Below are 19,193 nucleotides of genomic sequence, written 5' to 3'. Positions count from 1 at the left end.
CTGGTATTCTAATACTTCATGTTCTGCCCCAGAGATTCTTGGTTCTAGAGCATCACTGTCCCCTAGAAACATGTTGCAAACCACGTGTGTAATTTTAAATTTTCCTAGTAGCCACATTTTAAAAAGTAAAACAACCAAGTGACATTAATTTTAATATTTTTGTTCAATTTCACATATCTAAAAATATTATTTCAACATGTAATCAATATAAATTATAAGATTGCTTGCATTCTTTGTATTTTTGTACTAAGTCTTTAAAACCTAGTGTTCTTTGATACTTAGAGTAGCCACATTCCAAGTGCTCAGTAGCCATGCTTGGCTCTAGAGAATATTCATGCATAAACAGCAGGGGAGTCCAAAACCCCTGAAGTGTAATGTCAACTTGTATGTATGTGATTAGAGCATTTTCTGGTAAGACAGAACGTACAATTTATCAGGTTCTCACAAGGGTTTGTTCCCTCACCACCATATTCCTCCTGAAATATCTTCAGGAACACAAGTACTGCTTTGCTTTTAACTTCTGGAATAACTCATTTTTCCTATTTTTCTCTACTTGCCAGTTCTATTTCAATTCTCTTTTGTAACAAGAGTAACTCAGTCTGTTATTAAACAGTTGTGAATTTAACTTATTCCATTAAAATGGCACCTAGAGAGTGCTCAGATTATTGACTTGCTTCATAGAAAATAACCTCAAACACTACTACAGTTAGTAGTTACAATAGCCAGAATAAAATAGCAGTGTATTAGGTCTTTTTCTTAGAGTAATTCACTCAAAATGAATTACACCCCGTGGCCATAATACCCATGCAGCATTCAGGAGGTTCCTAAGATTTGCTTAAATATATCAACAGGGAAGATTCTAGAAGGGTCAGTAGTTGATCATGACATGGAGAATTTTATTCCTCCCTGTTCTCCTCATTGGATTAACTCCCAAATTAATTTCTTGACATGGGCTAACTACCCCATTTCTACAGTGTCTAAAATATTTTAATATATTAATACTTTGTGGTTTTCTTGGGTGAGAGATTTTAAGACCCCTCACAGTGACATGGAGAAGGAAGGCCAGTTGTTTCGAATACAGCAGTTTGGCATTGGCAAAATGCTCCAACCTGAGAAACCAAGATGTCAGTGGAGCAAGATCCTCCTTTTGTTTTGCTTTCCCTTAACCATAAAGATCTCTTGAGGTATAGAGACCAATCACCTTTGTTAAATCTTTCTGGTTTTGCTCTTTTTTGTTTTTCTTTCAACAGTGTCACTTAAACATTGTGACTTAACTCCTGACTACTGTTGTTGATCCTCCATCATAGAGAAGCCCCTTTAAAAACAATCATGAATGATTGATTGTATGCCTTAAGCATATCCAAGGTTTTAGTCATATAAACCATATTGTTTCACTAGAATAAAATAAAACTAGAGTAAGATAAAATCACCCTGTGTAACTTTCAAAAACAAATGGAAAATTCATCCTCACAATTATTATAGTTTTCCTAATCCAGTTACCTTTCTTTAAAAGGGCTGTTTAGAATCAAGGAAAGATTTCAATTTCAACCTTAACTTATAATCATTTTCTACTTTTTCTTGTTCACATAACACAAAGGAGGAGGAGGACAAAATTAACAATTAAACAAAAATTGAAATATATTGATACTGAAGTCTTGCTGTGTATAACATGCGTCTTAATGTGTATCCAGATTTAAATGACAAGTATTGAACCATGTAAAATTTGAGGATAATGGATTAACTATGCCAATATCAAGTATTTTATGTTGATTGGTCTCCTTACCACCAAGGTAATGAAGAAGCTTTGAAAGTGACATCTTACTATTTGATCTTCAGAAAAGAGAGACTGACTTTAGTTACTTTTAAGATTGTTAATATTTCTTTCTTGGCATCATTTCACTTTTTACTATGACGTAACCTCCAACGCCATCCTTTTTCCTCTCCAGCACTGTGATAAATACTAAAAAGTTGGCCTTTTCTGCCCTACAGACACTTTAAAACTTCAAAACTATAGGAACCTCATAAAACAAGATTTTAAAATTTCTTGATTTAGTCACTTTCACAAATCCCTGGGCTCATTCCTGTGATGTAATGTCCTCTCAGTATTAAGGCATTCTCTAGGTTCTTCTTTTAAGTGGTGTCTCTTAATGAAAAGGAAAAGGATACTAACATATCAAAACTATTCTAAAACCACTACTTCCGTAACATGGCATGATAGAGGTACATGAGCCAAAATTACCAGTAAAAATGAAATACAACGTATAATTTATTCCTTAAACAGAAAAAAGATGGAAGAAACCTCAAAGAGTTTGTGGGTCTGTTTTATACACAGACTATTTCTGTAAGTATTTTAAAATGCTCAATGGGTGTCTGAGTCTCTAGAATGACCTAACAATTCTGAATATTTAGCAATTAGTGTTGATTATTGCCTGATCAATTCACCTACTGGGAATAATAGTCAAAAAGGCAGACATACTGTTCCAAATAACTGTGCCCATGTCTGAATCAATACCTGCAATTTGTTATTTCCCTTTTTGTCCCATTTCTCCTGTCTGCCTTTTTCTTCTCTGAGAAATAGGAGATCCTTGTGAATTATCTCCTGGCACTTCTTAACCAAAGTTCAGAACTGGTTATGCAGTATCTCTTTGGGCGCTGTTATTGTAGTTCTCAAGTCAGTCACTCCAGGGGTCATAAGAAAAATATATAAAAAAACAAAAAAAGTACTCCACTGATTCCCACAGGAGTCAAAATGTTTATTTCTAAAGATAAAATAATCACATGATATGGTATCTTTTAGCTAAAATTCTTCGAAGGGAAGGCTCTGTTAATGTATCTGTAAAAAGAGTGGATTTGTCTTCTTATTTGATGACACTGGAAGGATTTTTCATTCTGCCTCATCGTTGTGAAACAGAACCTTTCTTTCTTCTTGTTCTACTAATTTATACACGCATTTCTGTAACAGACCCAATGCTTTTATGCGTTTTTCTTCAGATAAGTCAGCAAATACATAGAATGAGACAGAGCAGTAAAGAACATCAAGTTTCTGTCAAAACAGTTCATAAATATTCAGTGGAGTTCTGCAATATGTAGGAAGTTATGAAGATGGTATTAAGATACTAGTAAATCCAAAGAAAACCTATGCTAATCAAGCTATCATATCTTATTATATTTTATTCTCTTATCATTTTATTATCCTTCAATAATATAAATGTGACCCCCAAAAAACTACAAATCCTAACCTGCTGTGTTGAGATAGAATTTCCACCTTATCTTGGGTCAGGATTTTCTAACCAGATATCAGGGTCTCTTGGTGGATATGAAAGCCTAACCTGGGAATTAGGTTTCCAAGCCACTTACCACCAACATAGTACTCTCTCAGGAATGACCTTCTATTCAGATATTGCTCACATCCTCTGTAGGAATGGGGCTTGGCTACAAAAAGACTCCTGAAAAAGGGCTTAACCAAAAGCACCTCCAGTCTTCTCAAAAACCTCAATGCCCTTAAAAAACCAATGTCTTACAAAAGGTTTAGTTAGGACATTTGACCTTAAGTGGTAGGTTTTCAATGACCTCTTCTATGAGATAAAAATCAACTTTGTTTTATTCCTAAGACTGAAGCATTTTTAAAGAAAGATCTTAAAAATAAGTTTTATGATCTTCCTTTATAGAGGTATCCTCTTAAGTTGTCCCAGTATAGAGATAACTTACAAAATCACTGCCTGCTTCTCATTTATACCAAACCCCTTCAATCAAAGCAGCACTGAATTCAATGAGTTGCACTGTTAGTACATGCCGTAGTTAAAAAGTATTGCTCACTCCAGGGGGCCAAGCAAAGGCTATTGACATGCTTGCTTGATGTATGAAAAGACAAATTAGTCCCCCATCCTATCTACCAGCAGGGTACAATGACCTGACATGGAAAAGTCAACTCAAACCACTGTATAATATATTTACATTTTTTTTCCAGGAAACTTCAGAGTTACCAAATCAACTGTGTCTAGTGTGCAAATTACATGCAAGCTAACAGAACGTGAAATAAATTTGAGAAGGCCGTGTGGGTTAGCCTGAATATAGGTTATGCCAGATAGCACTAGAGGCTATGGTTTGTCCTGGAGGAATCTATGGTAGATTCCTTGGGGAATCTTGGGTGGGGAAACACAGGGAGAAAAGAGTTTAAACAAAATGCTGTTTCTGAATGTGATTGATTTTTTATTACTCATCTGCTGCCCCTGGTGCATTTCTCAGCTGTTTTATAATACACTAGGCAATGTGAGAGTAATTTCTCTTTTAGAATCTTTCACCTAAAGTTGGACCGAGTGGATGAGTTTTGGAAACAATCATGCTTCTTTCTCTTTCTTCTACTACAGAAACAATTCAAAGACCCATGGGTCTGTTTCTTGAGTTTAAAAAACAGAACATGGTTTTTTTTTTTTAAATCACCATATAAAGTGATTGAGTTTACTATAAAATGAAGAGGTTCTCACATTTGCCTTAGAATGCAATTTGCACTAATCAGAACACTCTATTAGGGGAAAACAAAACTCTACCTTTCTATTATGTAGATCATAATTAAGGATTGAAGATAGGACCAATAATTAATATAAAATGAAATTTCTCTAAATTTCTGCCATTGGTGATTTGAAGGGATAGTTAAGAAATAATAATTTCTATGGAACTATGTTACAATTAAGATAATGAGTACATAGGGGTATGAAAGGTGGAAACTAACCAACTAAACACAGTTTTGCCAAAGATTAAAAGCAAAATGGGTTATGAAAGATGGCCACTAGTCTCTTAAAGAATTTCTTAAACTGCTCTTTCCCAGCATTTGTACAATCCTGTCCTCAGTTAAATGCAAGGACTTATTGGAAATGACTATATTATGGTGTTATAATTCATTTTACAGAGTAATGTTATAATAATAACACCATTAATAATGTAAAAGAACTGACTTAAACTTGTCCAAGTTAAGCATAGAAAAAGCAAAAATTTTTTCAGGCCTAAATATCTTTTATTCAGTCAACAAACATTTGTGATAGCCCCACTAACTATTATACAAGACACTGATCTTAGTTCTCAGTGGGCAAATGCTTGGAAGAGTTGGTAACTACGGATTTCAAAGTACCTAATTAGCATTGGACTGGAGCTGTGTTTCTTTTTCGTACTTAAAGTTAACACGAAGTAATGTCTGTTCATCAGTTAAAAAATCCTAGTCTTGGTTTTTGTAATCTATCTGGGGGCACAGAATTTAGTGACAGGAAACGTGAGTTCTAGTCTGTCTTACCCAGTGAATCTTCATAAGAAAAATCAGACAAGAGTTTTGTGAGAAAAGTGGTGGACTGAGAGTGAGACAGTTGGACTCACGGCCCTGCTTCCATCGCAAAACAGCTGGGTACACTTGAAAAAGCATTTTAACTTCTCAGAACTGTAGAGTTTTCACTTATTAAATAAGAGGATATTAATGGATGGTCTTTAAAGTCTCTTCCAGTTCAATATGCATACATGAGCAGACCCTACCCCCACATCTATGTTGGCTTAGTATGCTTCCTTTAGGCCCAAGAGTCCAATGGCAGAGCATCCTACCCCCCGGGTGACTGACAGGCTGCCTGCCCTCAGCCTCCTCCCTTCTTAGTGCTTAATGTTCTCTCCTGAACAAAAGTGAGGCTGAAGGATAGAGGAGCTCAGAGATCCCTGCTTAGGCTCTGTGGCTGCAAACGATACAACCTGGGAGGTAGTAAGGTGAGTCAAGTGGAGTTTGAACCAAATTCTGTCTCCATCATTGGCCTTTTCTAGTATTCAGGTTCTTCTGTAAAATGGGGATGATTGTACCAATTGCACCAAAACAATTAAAAGATTGTTATGAGGACTAATGAAAGCAAAGTACAGAAAGTACCTGCACATGGTAGGTAACTGCTAATATTGTTATTGTTGTTGTGGAGGTTCAAAGCATGTATCATCCCATGCTGATTAAACTGCTGTCCCAAAGTGAGGGCACAGAGTTACAAAAGGATATTGCTTAGCCATCAAACAGCAGCAGTCATTTTCAGCTGAGAGGCGGGCAGCACAAGTCTCGTTTTCATCTCAGGGCCACAGCCTTGTACCATTCCCAAGGAACGCACTCCAGCAGGTGCCAGCCGTGTGGGGTTCAATGTGAGCAGTGCCCTCAGGGTCCTGCAGAGCAGCAATGCTGCCACTTTTGGAGTGGGAACTTGACAAGGTCACACAGCTGAGTAGGAAAAGGTTCTGATCTGGAAGTCAGGTTATGACTCCAAGTAGTGGGTGCTGCCATGGCCTTAACTGTATAGTACATACATAAGGACTATGATGGTGTCAAATTCTCAGGGGCCACCTCTCCACCATACGTGGGGAATCCCATGAGAGCACTGGAGGAGAAAGTCCTCATAATAACACATTGTGACTCAATTTTGCTCTAGATGTGCCATGTTCAGGACATGACTTTGTGGGAAGGAAGTGCCTGCACGTCCAAGCAAATCAGGTTGTGGTGATAGTGGTCTGTTACTCCTCTCTATAAGACCAGCATACATGAATATTCAATAACCAGCACCCCTAAAAAATCTTTTTTATCTCCCACTTGTGTTGTCATCTTCTCACAATCTGTGGTCTGTCCCAAAAGGCACACTGAAGTATTAATAAATATTTCTGTCACTTTTCTCAAACTGTTTTTTTTTCAGTGCTGCAATCGGACTCCATGCAAAATGAAAGCAACTTCTTCATATTCACTAATCTCCAAACAAAATAACCGTCAAGAAATATTAAAACACACATTTTATTAGTTTCATTTAATTTCTTAATTGCTCAAAGTCAGTTTACCCATTTATCACTGTGTGAAGTGCTTAGAGGCAAGGCGCACATTAAAGGGATTATTTCCATGTAATCCCCCCCTCCCAGAGGGTAGGAGCTGATCATTGTGAGTCCTGCTTTACACTCTGTAACAACACCAAATGGAGGAAACAGGGATCGTAAGATGATATAGTCAGTCGTCGGGTAATACAGTAGGAGAGTACAATTTAATAGCAAGAGAATGTACCTCATTTTCAGTAAAAGTTATGCAAGCCTTTTTCAGGAATAGCTATTAACCAAACTGGATTTAGCCTCGTACTTTTCCAGCTATACCTCTGTTAATTGATAGATGTTGAAGATCTGTAGCCTGTTAAGATTTTAATCAAATGGTGTCTGTGAGTAGATGTGATCATTTTACCAGGACTTGGAGTTCTGGGGATGATAATTGCTCTGAGTACCATGCTCTCTGTGATGGTTCGCCTACCGCCAGTCTTCCTTCTTGGTAGGAAAGAGTGCAGGCACTCAGGTGGAATTTGGAGGGATGCTGGAAATTACACAGGAAAGGGAAATAAGGTAAGAAGGTATTCTAGGTAACCGGTGTGACAAGATGAAGTTCTGGCAGCTTCCATGGTACATCATAGCTGGCCTGAGAGCATTATGCTCCAGGGAACCAGGAAAGCCATTAGTGACCTGGGAAAGAGCTTTTGCTTGTCCTGTGACTGACACATCTGTCCCTGTTGTCTGTTAGGATCATTACTGCTGTTCTCAAAAGGAGATAAAAGTTAGAGCACTAGATAAGTACAGAGGTGAGGCCAATCCTTACGGCATTGAGATAGAGAGCCATTTCAGGCTGAAACATTTCTGATATTTGATATTCATTCTCTACCTTAGCATCAGCCTAATTCAAAGAGTACACAAAATAAAACATTTTTTAAAAGCCCTCAAGGAGATTTGTACCATGTATCTTATTAGATTGAAGACAAAACAGGCTGATACCAGCAGAAAAAAAAAATGGCTGTTTCAGACCCCAGCTGACCTCTTTTGCATGGAAAATTCTCCATACGATTACAGAGCTAATGAGTAATATTTAATGAAAACATTATGCCTTTGCATATATTCGTAAGCAGCCCTTCCTACATTTAAATTTACATAGAAATAAGATGATGAGTATAAAAACACATCTTGGAAATCTGTGTGTGGTAAGGAATAAGAGTCTGCAATCTCTGGCTGTTTCTATACAAAGCCCAAACTTCTCAATAAGAAAACTATAGAATTCAGTCAATCATCTGGTTGACACCAAACATGCAAGTATTTGATGATGCATAGATAACACAGCTGAACACAAGGCAGACTCATCCACATTTCACAGAATGTTTTGGCTTTCTGCAAACAACAGTGTATGAGAAAAAAAAACTGGGCTAAACAATTGCTAAATAAATACATATGAAAAAAATATTTCTCTTTCAACTTCAAGAATCCGTAAGTATTTGAAGATGAAGGACTTAGAACGAGGATGTTTCTGGGGCCTGAATCACTGTGGTGCTGAATTTGAAAATGGAAAAACCTATGACACCTTTCTCTCCCACTCTTTCTCTTCCCCTCTAGGTGGAGCTGACAGGCAGCAGCGTCTTTGACTATGTCCACCCGGGAGACCACGTGGAGATGGCAGAACAGCTGGGCATGAAGCTCCCGCCTGGGCGGGGTCTCCTCTCACAGGGCACCGCTGAGGATGGAGCCAGCTCAGCATCTTCCTCCTCTCAGTCGGAGACCCCGGAGCCAGGTGGGAATTGCAAACTCAGTGTGTGGGTTGGTGGGAAAGACCTTTGCCAAATGAGTGTGCTCAAGTTACCCATGTGAAGAGACTATAAATAGGTCTAAGGGTATTTAACAATTCCATGCAGCTTTCAGTCCCATGCAGTAATTAAATAAGGAAGAGATTTGAAAATAAGGAGACATTTTAATAAGTATAATCCAGAGATCTAATTTCAATTGAACAATACATATAGCAGGTACTAGTTCCTTTAGTTTCTCTTTCAAACTACTGGAGGGAAAAGCTTCCGATTTGGAACACCCTCTTTATTTTATTGTTACCATGGCTAAATGTAATGCATTTATTTATTATTCAGCAAGGTCTATGGCAGAGCATTTTGAATATTAGCTTGTGCAGAATTAAAAGTATTAGGGACTTGCAGAAATCTTGGTTTCTTTTTTTTTTTTTAAGCATCAGAAGGTACTTGAAAGATGTGAACAGATAAATTAAGGCTAAAAAGAAAACAGAAATGGCTACATTTTAAACTGCCTTTCTACCCTCAGTATTTAATTAGATCAATTGTATAGAGGAATGAACAGAGGTGACATTCCTCATTGGGATTCCTTCCAGGACTCTTATAGACTTTGCATTCAGAATGTTCCCATTTTCATTGTGTTGTACTGATGATAATTTAAGTATTAGGGGAAAATCCATTTATAAATTAAACAAAATGACTTGATATCCATCAGTCCCCTAGTTCATCAAGCTGTTCAAACACGGGGAAGATTGGCTGGTCGGCCTGGGTCTTCCGAGAGCGCTGGTAATTAGATCTGCGAAGGATTTATTCTTTGCTGATTGGGGCTTTAAATTAATTGAAGTTCCACATTTGTGGTTTTGTCCTTTTTGTACTTTTTTAGAGGAGATATTTCATATTCTTGTGTGGTGGAGTGCTTGGCCAAGCAGCAGTGGTTTAAATGTTAATTTTTCTCATGAGAAGTTTAAGATTTTTAATGAATCAAGGCCTGATTTGAAGTGCAAAGTTTTATTTGCTTACTTGGGAAATTATTTTTGCACTCTTCAAAGATGCTTGTACTTTCCTTGATCTGTTGTTTTAAAACAGATTCTCAATACAAAAGCGTCTTATTAGAAAGAAAAATAGAAAAACCTATCTAAATATTAAAATAATTCAACATTCTTCCAAGAAAATAATTTGGCCTGCCTAAAAATCATCACAATATGTTTGCTCACACAGAAGGGAAAAAACATATTTGCCTCTTTTGTAAATATTTTAATTCCATCTAGAACCAGGCCATGTTTCCTCACCGAAGTTAACTGTAGCTTCTAGGGCATTCATTGTTCCATGGCTCTGGTGATCAGCCTTCTCCAGTGAGCCCCACATATGAGAAAAGAGAATATCTATTCTTTACCCTTTAAAAATGAAAATAATTTTGTTCAGGATGGAAGTCGTATGTTCTTATACCATAGCTCACTGACTTTACTGAATAGATATGTCAGTGAGATAATTGGAATTGTTTTTGAGTCAATAGAATGTTCATATCTGGGCATATTTGAGAAACAGCATGTGAAAATCGTTTTCTACTCTTTCATCCTGAAGTTGGATTGGGGAACCTTGATTCCTCATGACTCAAACGTAAAAGAATTTAGGACTTTGTATGAAGGAAGGCCTTGGAAAGAATCACAAACTCTCAAGTTTAGAAGGATCTTTGTAATCCTTTAACCTACCCTCCAGCATATGCAGCCAATCCTCTATAGCAAAACCAACAGGTAACCTTTCTAGTCCCGGCTAGGAAGATCATGGATTTATAAGGCTTGCCACTCCATTGTAGAACAGTTCTGATAGTTACTCCAACTATGGAGCCAAAATCTACTTTGCTGCAACTTCTCTCCACTGATCCAAGGTCTGCCCTCTGGAACCACACTTCCAAAATATGTGAAGACATATTTAAGAGGCTGTGATAGGGAAGAAGGAATAAATCCTCCCTTCCTTCTCCTTTCCAAGTCAAACAGTGCTAATTCCACACCTGTTATTCAAGGGGGCATTCCTAAGAGCGTTACTGCCCTAATCATCCTGCCCTAGCTGTGCTTCTGCTTATTGGTGACCCTCTAAAAGTGTGGTTCAGAGAACTGAGCATAGCCCACTAGATGTATCCTGACTAGTACAAAGCAGTATAGACTACTATATTTCTGTTAATGCAGCCTAAGGTTGAATTAGATCCTCTTGGAAGCCAAGTCACCCTGTTGATTCATGTGGAGTTTGATGTCTCTCCACATGCACACTGAGGGTGAGACTTGGGGAGAAAAACAATCCACAACCTGTAAACCAGTTCTACTAGGGTATCGTAGACTAAAGTCAAAAGAAAATGGTAAACCCAAATAAATATTTTAATATAAGAATTCTTGACAAGTCCCATGCCTTCTATGAAGCAGTAGCATGCATAAAACAACTCCAGGTACATTGTTAAAATCAGTTCTCACCTATTAGTTCTGGATACTAGGAGAATAGATATCCCCTTCAGCTGTTACCTTTGAAGGTACTCTATCATTTAACACTGAAGTATAATTGAAAGATACCATAAATTTGCTTAGGATTCCTTCCTCTGCCTTCACCAGCCTTCCTTTAGTCATCCTAACTAGTGAAATTGAAAACTCTGCTTTCTACATCACTTAACAACTTGGGCTCACTAGTGACACTCACATAAGAGGAGGCTCCTTCCTTGATGGTGAGTGTGGCTCTCACCAGTAAAGAACGTTAAGCTACCTTATCCTTAAAAAGTCTGTAGTGTTGGTTATTTTCAATCTTTGGCTTTAAAAAGCAATTAGATTGACTGCTCAAATACTGAAAAGCAGCATAGGGTGCTACCTTGAACGAAATATCTTCACTAATGCAGATGATCGCTCCAAGCGAATTACTTAAAAAGTTCATGTCAGGCACTACATCCCAAAGCTGCTTATGTTTCTTAAAAGCTGAAAGAATTTTTAACAAGATTTCTTAATTCTTAATAACATGAAGGAACATTTTTGAAGACTGTTTTTCATTGCATCATAATCTCTTAAACTCTGATAAAACACAGATTCTTTTTTAAATAGTGGTGTAATTTAGTTGGAAAGGGGATATGGATATACGGTTATTACAAAAATGAAAGGACTAGTAGGTATGGAATTTTTCAGAAGCACTGGTGTGTTCAGCGTAGCATTACTAAATGACTGAAATCTAAATAACATTTGGCATTATAATAAAAGGAAATAAGTGACTAAAGCAGTCTAAGAGCCAGCGATACTGTGCCCTAATGGGAATTCTATTTCTTTGAACTGCCAGCCTGAGATTATCTTGACTCAGTCTCAAGATAGAGGGGGCAGGGAAGAAGATCTGTTGACAGGGCAGCAAGCCGAAATACATATTTTGTTTGTTAGTATCAACATTTATTAATAGTTTAGTAAATATATTATTTCCCTTAGAGAAATCTTAAGTCAGGCACAAGAAAAATAAATGGGTGGCCTTGTTTAAAAACTTGTAAAGTTCTAGGGTGCCTGTTTAAGGGTTGATTTGAACATTTTGGAAAAGACTGCTCTTTGCTATCCTGTAGGCCCCTCCGACTTGGGGAGCAGAGAACCTCTGAACATGCCATTTGGATGGGTCATTTTCTTTATGTAGATCTGCTTGTGTCTTTTCATTATTCTTAATGATTCTATAATCTTGGGATTATGAGTGCTAGCCTCATCTTTTTCATAAATTTCAATGCCTTTTAAATGCTTAATAAACAGAAAAACAGCTCTTCAAGAAATCCTGGAGGAACTTTAAAAGTCTCCCTATTTTGAAAGCAAAGAATAATATTCCTTAAGTTAGATCATAAAATTGTTGTGCTTTTACTCCTTCTTCCTTCTTAATGAAAATTTTTTTTCCAATTATAAAATTTATTCATGTTCCTTGTGAAAAATTCAGAGAACACAAAAAACAAGGAATAAAGACCAATAAACATTCCACTACCTAGAAATAATCACTATTCGTGTATATACTCAACGTATCCTCCTAGATTTTTTCTTTTCTATGTGTTTGTTTCTCATAGGTTTGTAGCAGGGTTTTTTTTTTTTTTTTGTAATTTTTTTACTAAAATAAGATTATAACATACATGCTTCTGGTAACCTGCTTTTCCATTTAACCTCACAGGCATCTTTCTCTATCATGTTTCTCTCTATAAGATAAAATTCCCTTTCTATCTCCAGTGGCACTGAGGACCACTGTTAGGAAGAACACACCTGGGCCCTGCTTTGGAGGGAATTCAACCAGGACAAGGGCTTCTTGCAGCTTATTGAATGGGTGCAAGCTCAGAGAGGGAAAAATAAATACTGCACCAGATCTAGACAATTTACCAAAATGTATGAGGCAATATTTTGGGGAAATAATAACTATAGCAGCATGATTAACCCATTGATTGTCTAAAATACAGGTTATCGTGTTTTGCCTAAAATTTCAGACAGAATCTAGCCTGTTTTGTGGGATTAAGATAATCATTATGGTAATATGATCTTTATGCTATTACAGCTACTTTATGTCCTGAATATTTTAAAGGCAAGAAAAATTGGAACAGTAGCATACTTGCCTAAATGGAAGTAATTTTCATTTTCTACTTATACCTCTATGCTGTGGTAAATTTGATCAACTCCTAATTCTACAGGAACTCAATTCCTCTGATTTCATTAGATGATTTTCACAATAAGTGATATAATTAGAGGAACAAATGTTTAGGAATAACAATAAAGAATGTAAAAATTTGAGGATCAGATCAACATTTTGTTTTAAAAACTGCTTGGATATGAGATACACCTTTACTCCTATGGGTGAATTATTTACCGTCTGGTATAGGGTTGGAGGAAAAGGGCTCATTTAGGTTTTTTGTTATTGTTTTTGGGTTTGGTTTTATTTTTTTTTGTTTGTTTGTTTTTTTTGGTATTGGTTCAAGTTTCCTATCAATGAACTGAATTTAGAAGTTAGGCAAGGGAAACCATCTTACTAACCCCACATCCAACCCCAGTCCCCAGACAATATGACTGTATCTACAGCACTTTCTGCTGTACTGCAAATGTCAAACAGAAGGTGTAATGGATTTAATATTAGCACTGGCCAAGGTGTTGAGGGAGCTGTTAATAATGTCACTCCAGTTATTGATCTGAAGCCTTTAAAAATCAGAGAAAAGTGAGAGATCCCCTACTGGGGAAAGGCATACAGTGACTGGTTTTTATTGCCAATATATTTCTACATATAGAGTGGCAACTTTCTGGAATTATGTTATCACCATTAATCTCTGTGAGATTTTTGGAGTCATTATATGGTAAGATAATATCATGGACACTGCTCAGCATGCTAATTCTAAAATACTGGGTCAAGTTTTTTAAGACATAAATGGGGCTTAAAAACTTGCAGTGGTAACTACAGCATTCAGACAAGCTGCCAAATGATAGGTTCATTAGCACTAGATTTATTACTTGAAGTTGTATACAACAAACTACATAGTCACTAGGATTAGCTGTATTCCACTTTTATCTTTCTAAAACTCTGAATATAAACTGTGTAGTGACTAATGTGAGGTAGAAATGGATCTCATTCTTACAATTAGTGTACCTTTTCAGGAAACTGCTAATTCTTCAATCTGAATGGCAGTTTGTATGCAATGAAATTCTGCTTTCCATAGTCGCCAACTAATAAATGAAATTAAAATGTATAATTTATGTTGAATGTTTATCAAACTGTAAATACACATTTAATTCCTTTCCATATTCATATAATATACAAAAAGATAAATCCATCAGATAACATACCACAGTGATCTCTGATGGATTGAATTGAAATGCATCTCCGCTGGGGCTGTAGCAATGATCTGGACAAGTTCACGATTCCCCCAAACCAGGCTGACTCCTGTTAATACGCAGGTACACAGGTATGTGACAAATCTGATAGTCAGAAAGCAGCCGAACAAAAACTAATCTTTTTATAAGCCAAAGAGATAATTTAGGCATAAACTCAGCTCTTATCCAAAAATTATATATCCAAAGTTATTTATTTGTTTGTTATTTTGAAATGAAATAGAAATTATCTTCTTGCCAATCCTAACGAAGATGATGCATATACTCCAAATACAAGCCAGTTCTCTTACAAGGACTGCCTTGCCAAACTTAGAATGATTATTTTTGCCCCCAAAAGCTACCTTGATGCAGTACTATTTTTTCATAAGGAAAGTAGACTATTTTTTTAAATGTCACCTTTATCCCCAGCTATTTTTTTCAAGGTCACCTGGAACTGCCACAGAAGGGAAAAATATTTTCCACTGCTCTCTTCCGGTATGCAAGGCCTAGGCACACTTACCACCTTAATTTGTGTATGCTCACGCTTTGTCTGTGTATGATGAGAACATTGCAAAGCAACCTTTTACTTCCAGAGGGACCTAAAGGGGCTAAGAAAAATAAGGTCAAATCTCTTCTTCCCACCAGGCTGTCCTGGCCCAGTACCTGAGCTCCACCCTGCCAAGCCAGTTCCCAGAATGCATAGCTGCAGCCCCAGGCATCCTTTGGGACCTAATACCTTGACCCCTGAAAATCAGCATTGGTGATTCACTTAGCTACCGAAGGGCAGCCTCCCTTTCATTCCCAGAAGAGATGTTGTATCTCAGCATAGGTCTGCATACCATTCTGAAACTAACTTTCCCTTTCAAGATTTAGATCACAGAGGTTACAACTCAAAAAAAGCACAGCTTTTATATAAATTAATATAATGGTATTTACAGGGTAGCAAATGTTTTGTTCAATAATAGACGTACAGGCCTCTTATAGGTTCACTCAGTTTATATGTAGCATTTCCCCACCACCACCAACCTTCTATCGAAAGCTTAGAAAATCAATTTTTTAAACCTATTATTTTTAAGTTTTTTAATATAGCTTTCTAGATCATAATTTTGACTTCCTTTTATCTGTAGTGATAAGGGGAACATTTTTAGAGTTTCTAAATGAAACCCCAGGCAAGTTGTTAATGATGACCTATTCTTCTCCATTTCAAAAAAAATGTGGCCATCTTTGTCATTAGATAATTAAAAGTTATAGATTCTATTTCCATAGCTCTTGCCTTGAACAAAGCACAAGTTATTTGCTTTTAATATATACCATTGCACGGAAATTTCATCGCTGTCCAAATTGTACCATTCTGAATTCTTCATCTGCACTAAACAGCAGACGTACGAAGGATCAGTTACCTGGCATTGACTGAGCTTTGCAGGGTGCACAGATCGGAAGAGACAGAACTGGCTGGAAACCATTGCCACCCCTAGTGAGCAATTTACTCATGATTGCTTGGGGAAAATACTGGAAATATTGCTTCTGTGTAAAGTTTGCAACTTTCCAGTTGTCAGCTCTTTGCCAAGCAGTTATTCCCAAGTATAGCTTTAGCAGCAAAGCTTACTCAGGCCACCTTGATAATGGTTGGCATTCATATCCTACTCCATGTATGCAGAGCACAGAAACCACTAATTATAGGAGTTAATTCACACCATATCCCTCTGAGGCAGGTCAGTGTGATATCCTCATTTTACAGCTGGGGAAAAAAGTGATGGAAATTCTAAGTGGCTTGCCACAAGCCACACCATTTAGTTTAGCAGCCAAGATTAGACTGAAGGGTTCAATGTTAGGGTTCAAGTAGGTGGGAAGCTTAGGAACTAGATGGAGAAAGGAAATAGGACCCTGCTAGGAATCAAACCAGAGGAATTTTCTCCAAAGGGATTCTGAAGTCCAGAGAGAAACCTAACTATACCCTCATGCACATATTTCACTTGGCTAAAACATTTTTTAAATATAGTCTCTTACTTGGGACTAAAATCTATCTAATCCTTTCCTTCTCTTTCATCCCTACACTGAAACTCATACCACAGTGAACAGTAACTAGCATCTGAATAAATTACAGGTGAAATTCGCCCCCAAGCTCCATGGTCCGCATTAGCTGTAGGCCTCCCAGCCAGGAGCACAGCCACGATTGCCTCTGGACGCTTGGCCTCTGCTCTGTGTCAGCCAATGCTGGGCCACACTCTGTGCAGTCTCTCCGTACTCTTCCTTGCAGAGCCAGTCTGCCAAGGCAAGTGTGTGTTGGAAGAAGAGCAGTGGTATCCATCCAGAGGTAGACATATCCTCCTGGAGGCTTCCACTCATGAAACACAATCATGGTTTGTTATTAATAGGACCCATAGGAAACATTGCCCATCTTCTATTAGTTGACAAAATTAGCTTGAAAAGAGTGAAGAACTTGTCTTTTCTCTGGTTATTATTAACTAGAGTGAATTTACATTCAAGATCCAGGCTCATTTGCTAACAGGGATTGTGTGGATGATTCAACACAAATATGTCTGCCACGTGTCAGACATTAAACACTGAGGAAACCGAGAGCTCCTGGCCTCCCAGGAACTGACCATCACGTGAGGGGGACAGATGATTGACCTACTGCAGGAGTGTGGTGATGACGATCAGGGCACCATGGTATAAGGAGGGTGGCATTGTAGCACAAGCTGCTGCTGCTACTACCAGAGAAACTAACAACCCAGAAATACTGCTTCTTTGGGAATATGGTGCTTTGACACGCCTAGACATATATAGACCATGACTATCAGGGTCGTTGATGAATATTGTCAAGGGTTTTTTGTTTGCTTTTTGTTCATTTATTTAATTAGCCTAAAAACTGCCTAACACTGTGCTTGCTGCATGATAGGTTTACAGAAATATTAGTTCCTCTGACTGTTGCTCTTTCTGACTCTGTTGAGAGGTGGCCCTAAACAGCTTCCCTTCCACTTAAGGGGAAGATTTCACTAACTGAAATTCAGGAAACCCTAGTTTTGAAAAACTGTGCTGACTCTTTTAGTTTTGTCTACTCGAGGTATAACTTGTTGCAAATATTCTAATAACATTAATGATGCATTAATAGTTTTCATAATGTTTTACCTCCATGTTCCAATTACAAGAAGAGGCATTTATGAGTAATTTATTTCTGAAAATGACCCTATATCAAGATTAGAGGTGGCAAAGGACTTGCCCCACACCAGAGTAAATTGTGGACCCAGGATTTGAACTCAGGCCATAGTTTTGTTTCGAGTACTTTAGTATTAATAGGTGCTTACTGAGAACATGAGAGGTAGATATGACACCTGCCCTTAAGAAACTGGTCATCATCTGTAGAAGATTTATACACAGTCAACAACACGAGAAGAAAGATAGTATTGCAGTCCTCAACTGTGGCCTAACTATGGCAAGTAGTATAAGAAATCAGGGAGTGGCTCAGGGATTTTGGGCAGGCTTTGAAGAGGAGGGATGACTTACATGCCCTGCATGAAAATTAACTTTAGGGCAAAAAGGTAGAGGTTCATCCCAATAGCACAGTGGCAGTGAGCACGCTGAGTTTGGGAGGCAGGAAGGAGCCCTGTCTTCCTCGCTGAAGCAAAGGTCTGTGCTTGTCTCGGACGGGGGCAGATTGTGGAGGAGCTGGGCTGCCAGGGTGAAGCATCTGAGATCTGTGTGATAAGTTCTGAGTATTACTCCTTGAAGGGAAAACTGACCCAGTGAAAATATTATTTCATCACTCATAAATATGAAAAAAATCTCAAATTTAAAAGAACCCTCCCTTGAGGATCATATCATATTAATGCAACTACTCATAGCTTCCTGAATCCCTTGTGCTACACCACTGCTAACAGTCATTGGTGCTCACATGTGTCAGACGCTCTGCTGAGCCTATTATATGCACCACCCTCATTCATTCCTCGTAGAATACTATGAAGATGATACCATTATTTTTCCCATTTTAAAGAAGAACTAAGAAAAGAACAATTTAAAAAAAAAACTTATAAAAGTCATACAAAAGCTAGTAGATGGACAGACTAGAATTTGAACCCAAGCAGCCTGGCCCCAGAGCCTCCACTCTTCACCCATCCTCCGACATGCTTCTCAACAGCCCATGTGAAACAGCCGTCCGACCCCTGCCTGAGACCACCAGCTGGGGGCGCTCGCATCCTCCTCAGGCAGCTCTGACTAGTTGAGTAGTCTTCCTTATAACGTGGGTAACTTAGGTTCACTGGACTTGATACTGGATCCTTTATATTTGCAAGAATGTACAGGATGGGTTAAACAGGGAAGACTGGAAACAAAAGAAATCACTTAAGAGACTATTTCTGTAACCCAGAGTGAGTGAGTAGACCTTGAAAAGAAGAATTTTTGAGAGGCCTTGCAAAGGAAGAAATGACGATTTGGAATTAAGATAATATTTAGAAAAAGGCAAAAGTAGACCTTGTGGTCAACCTTTAGCCAGGGGCTAATGTTTAACACTCTAAAAATTATGCAAGTCTTAAGCTTTCACACATGATTAGAATTGATGATGCCATATGTCCACTTACTTTTTTATCAATTGGTAATAAAACCTGGAAAATTTTGAAAAGTACAAAATTACATACGGTATTGATCATGAAGTACTAAATTCCCTTAGGGTTCAAAGCTGTTCCTCTCTGTGTTTTATTCAAATATATTGTGTGCCTTTGATAAAATGTCAGTGTTCTGGTCAGTGCCTATACCTTGTCAGGGGATATCCTTTCTAAATATAAACACG

General features: G+C 37.7%; 1 protein-coding gene across 1 annotated transcript in view; it reads left to right on the top strand.

Moving 5' to 3' along the window:
- Positions 1-19,193, top strand: part of NPAS3 (neuronal PAS domain protein 3) — an 855,986-nt gene that overhangs the window by 726,058 nt on the left and 110,735 nt on the right. Inside the window, 1 exon segment of the mRNA XM_012647885.1 lies at positions 8,407-8,581. Within this exon segment, the coding sequence (XP_012503339.1) occupies positions 8,407-8,581 (175 nt within the window).

This window comes from Propithecus coquereli, unplaced genomic scaffold, assembly GCF_000956105.1.
Source record: "Propithecus coquereli isolate 6110/MARCELLA unplaced genomic scaffold, Pcoq_1.0 Scaffold273, whole genome shotgun sequence".
NCBI lineage: Eukaryota > Metazoa > Chordata > Mammalia > Primates > Indriidae > Propithecus > Propithecus coquereli.
This window is presented reverse-complemented; position numbering and strand designations above follow the sequence as displayed.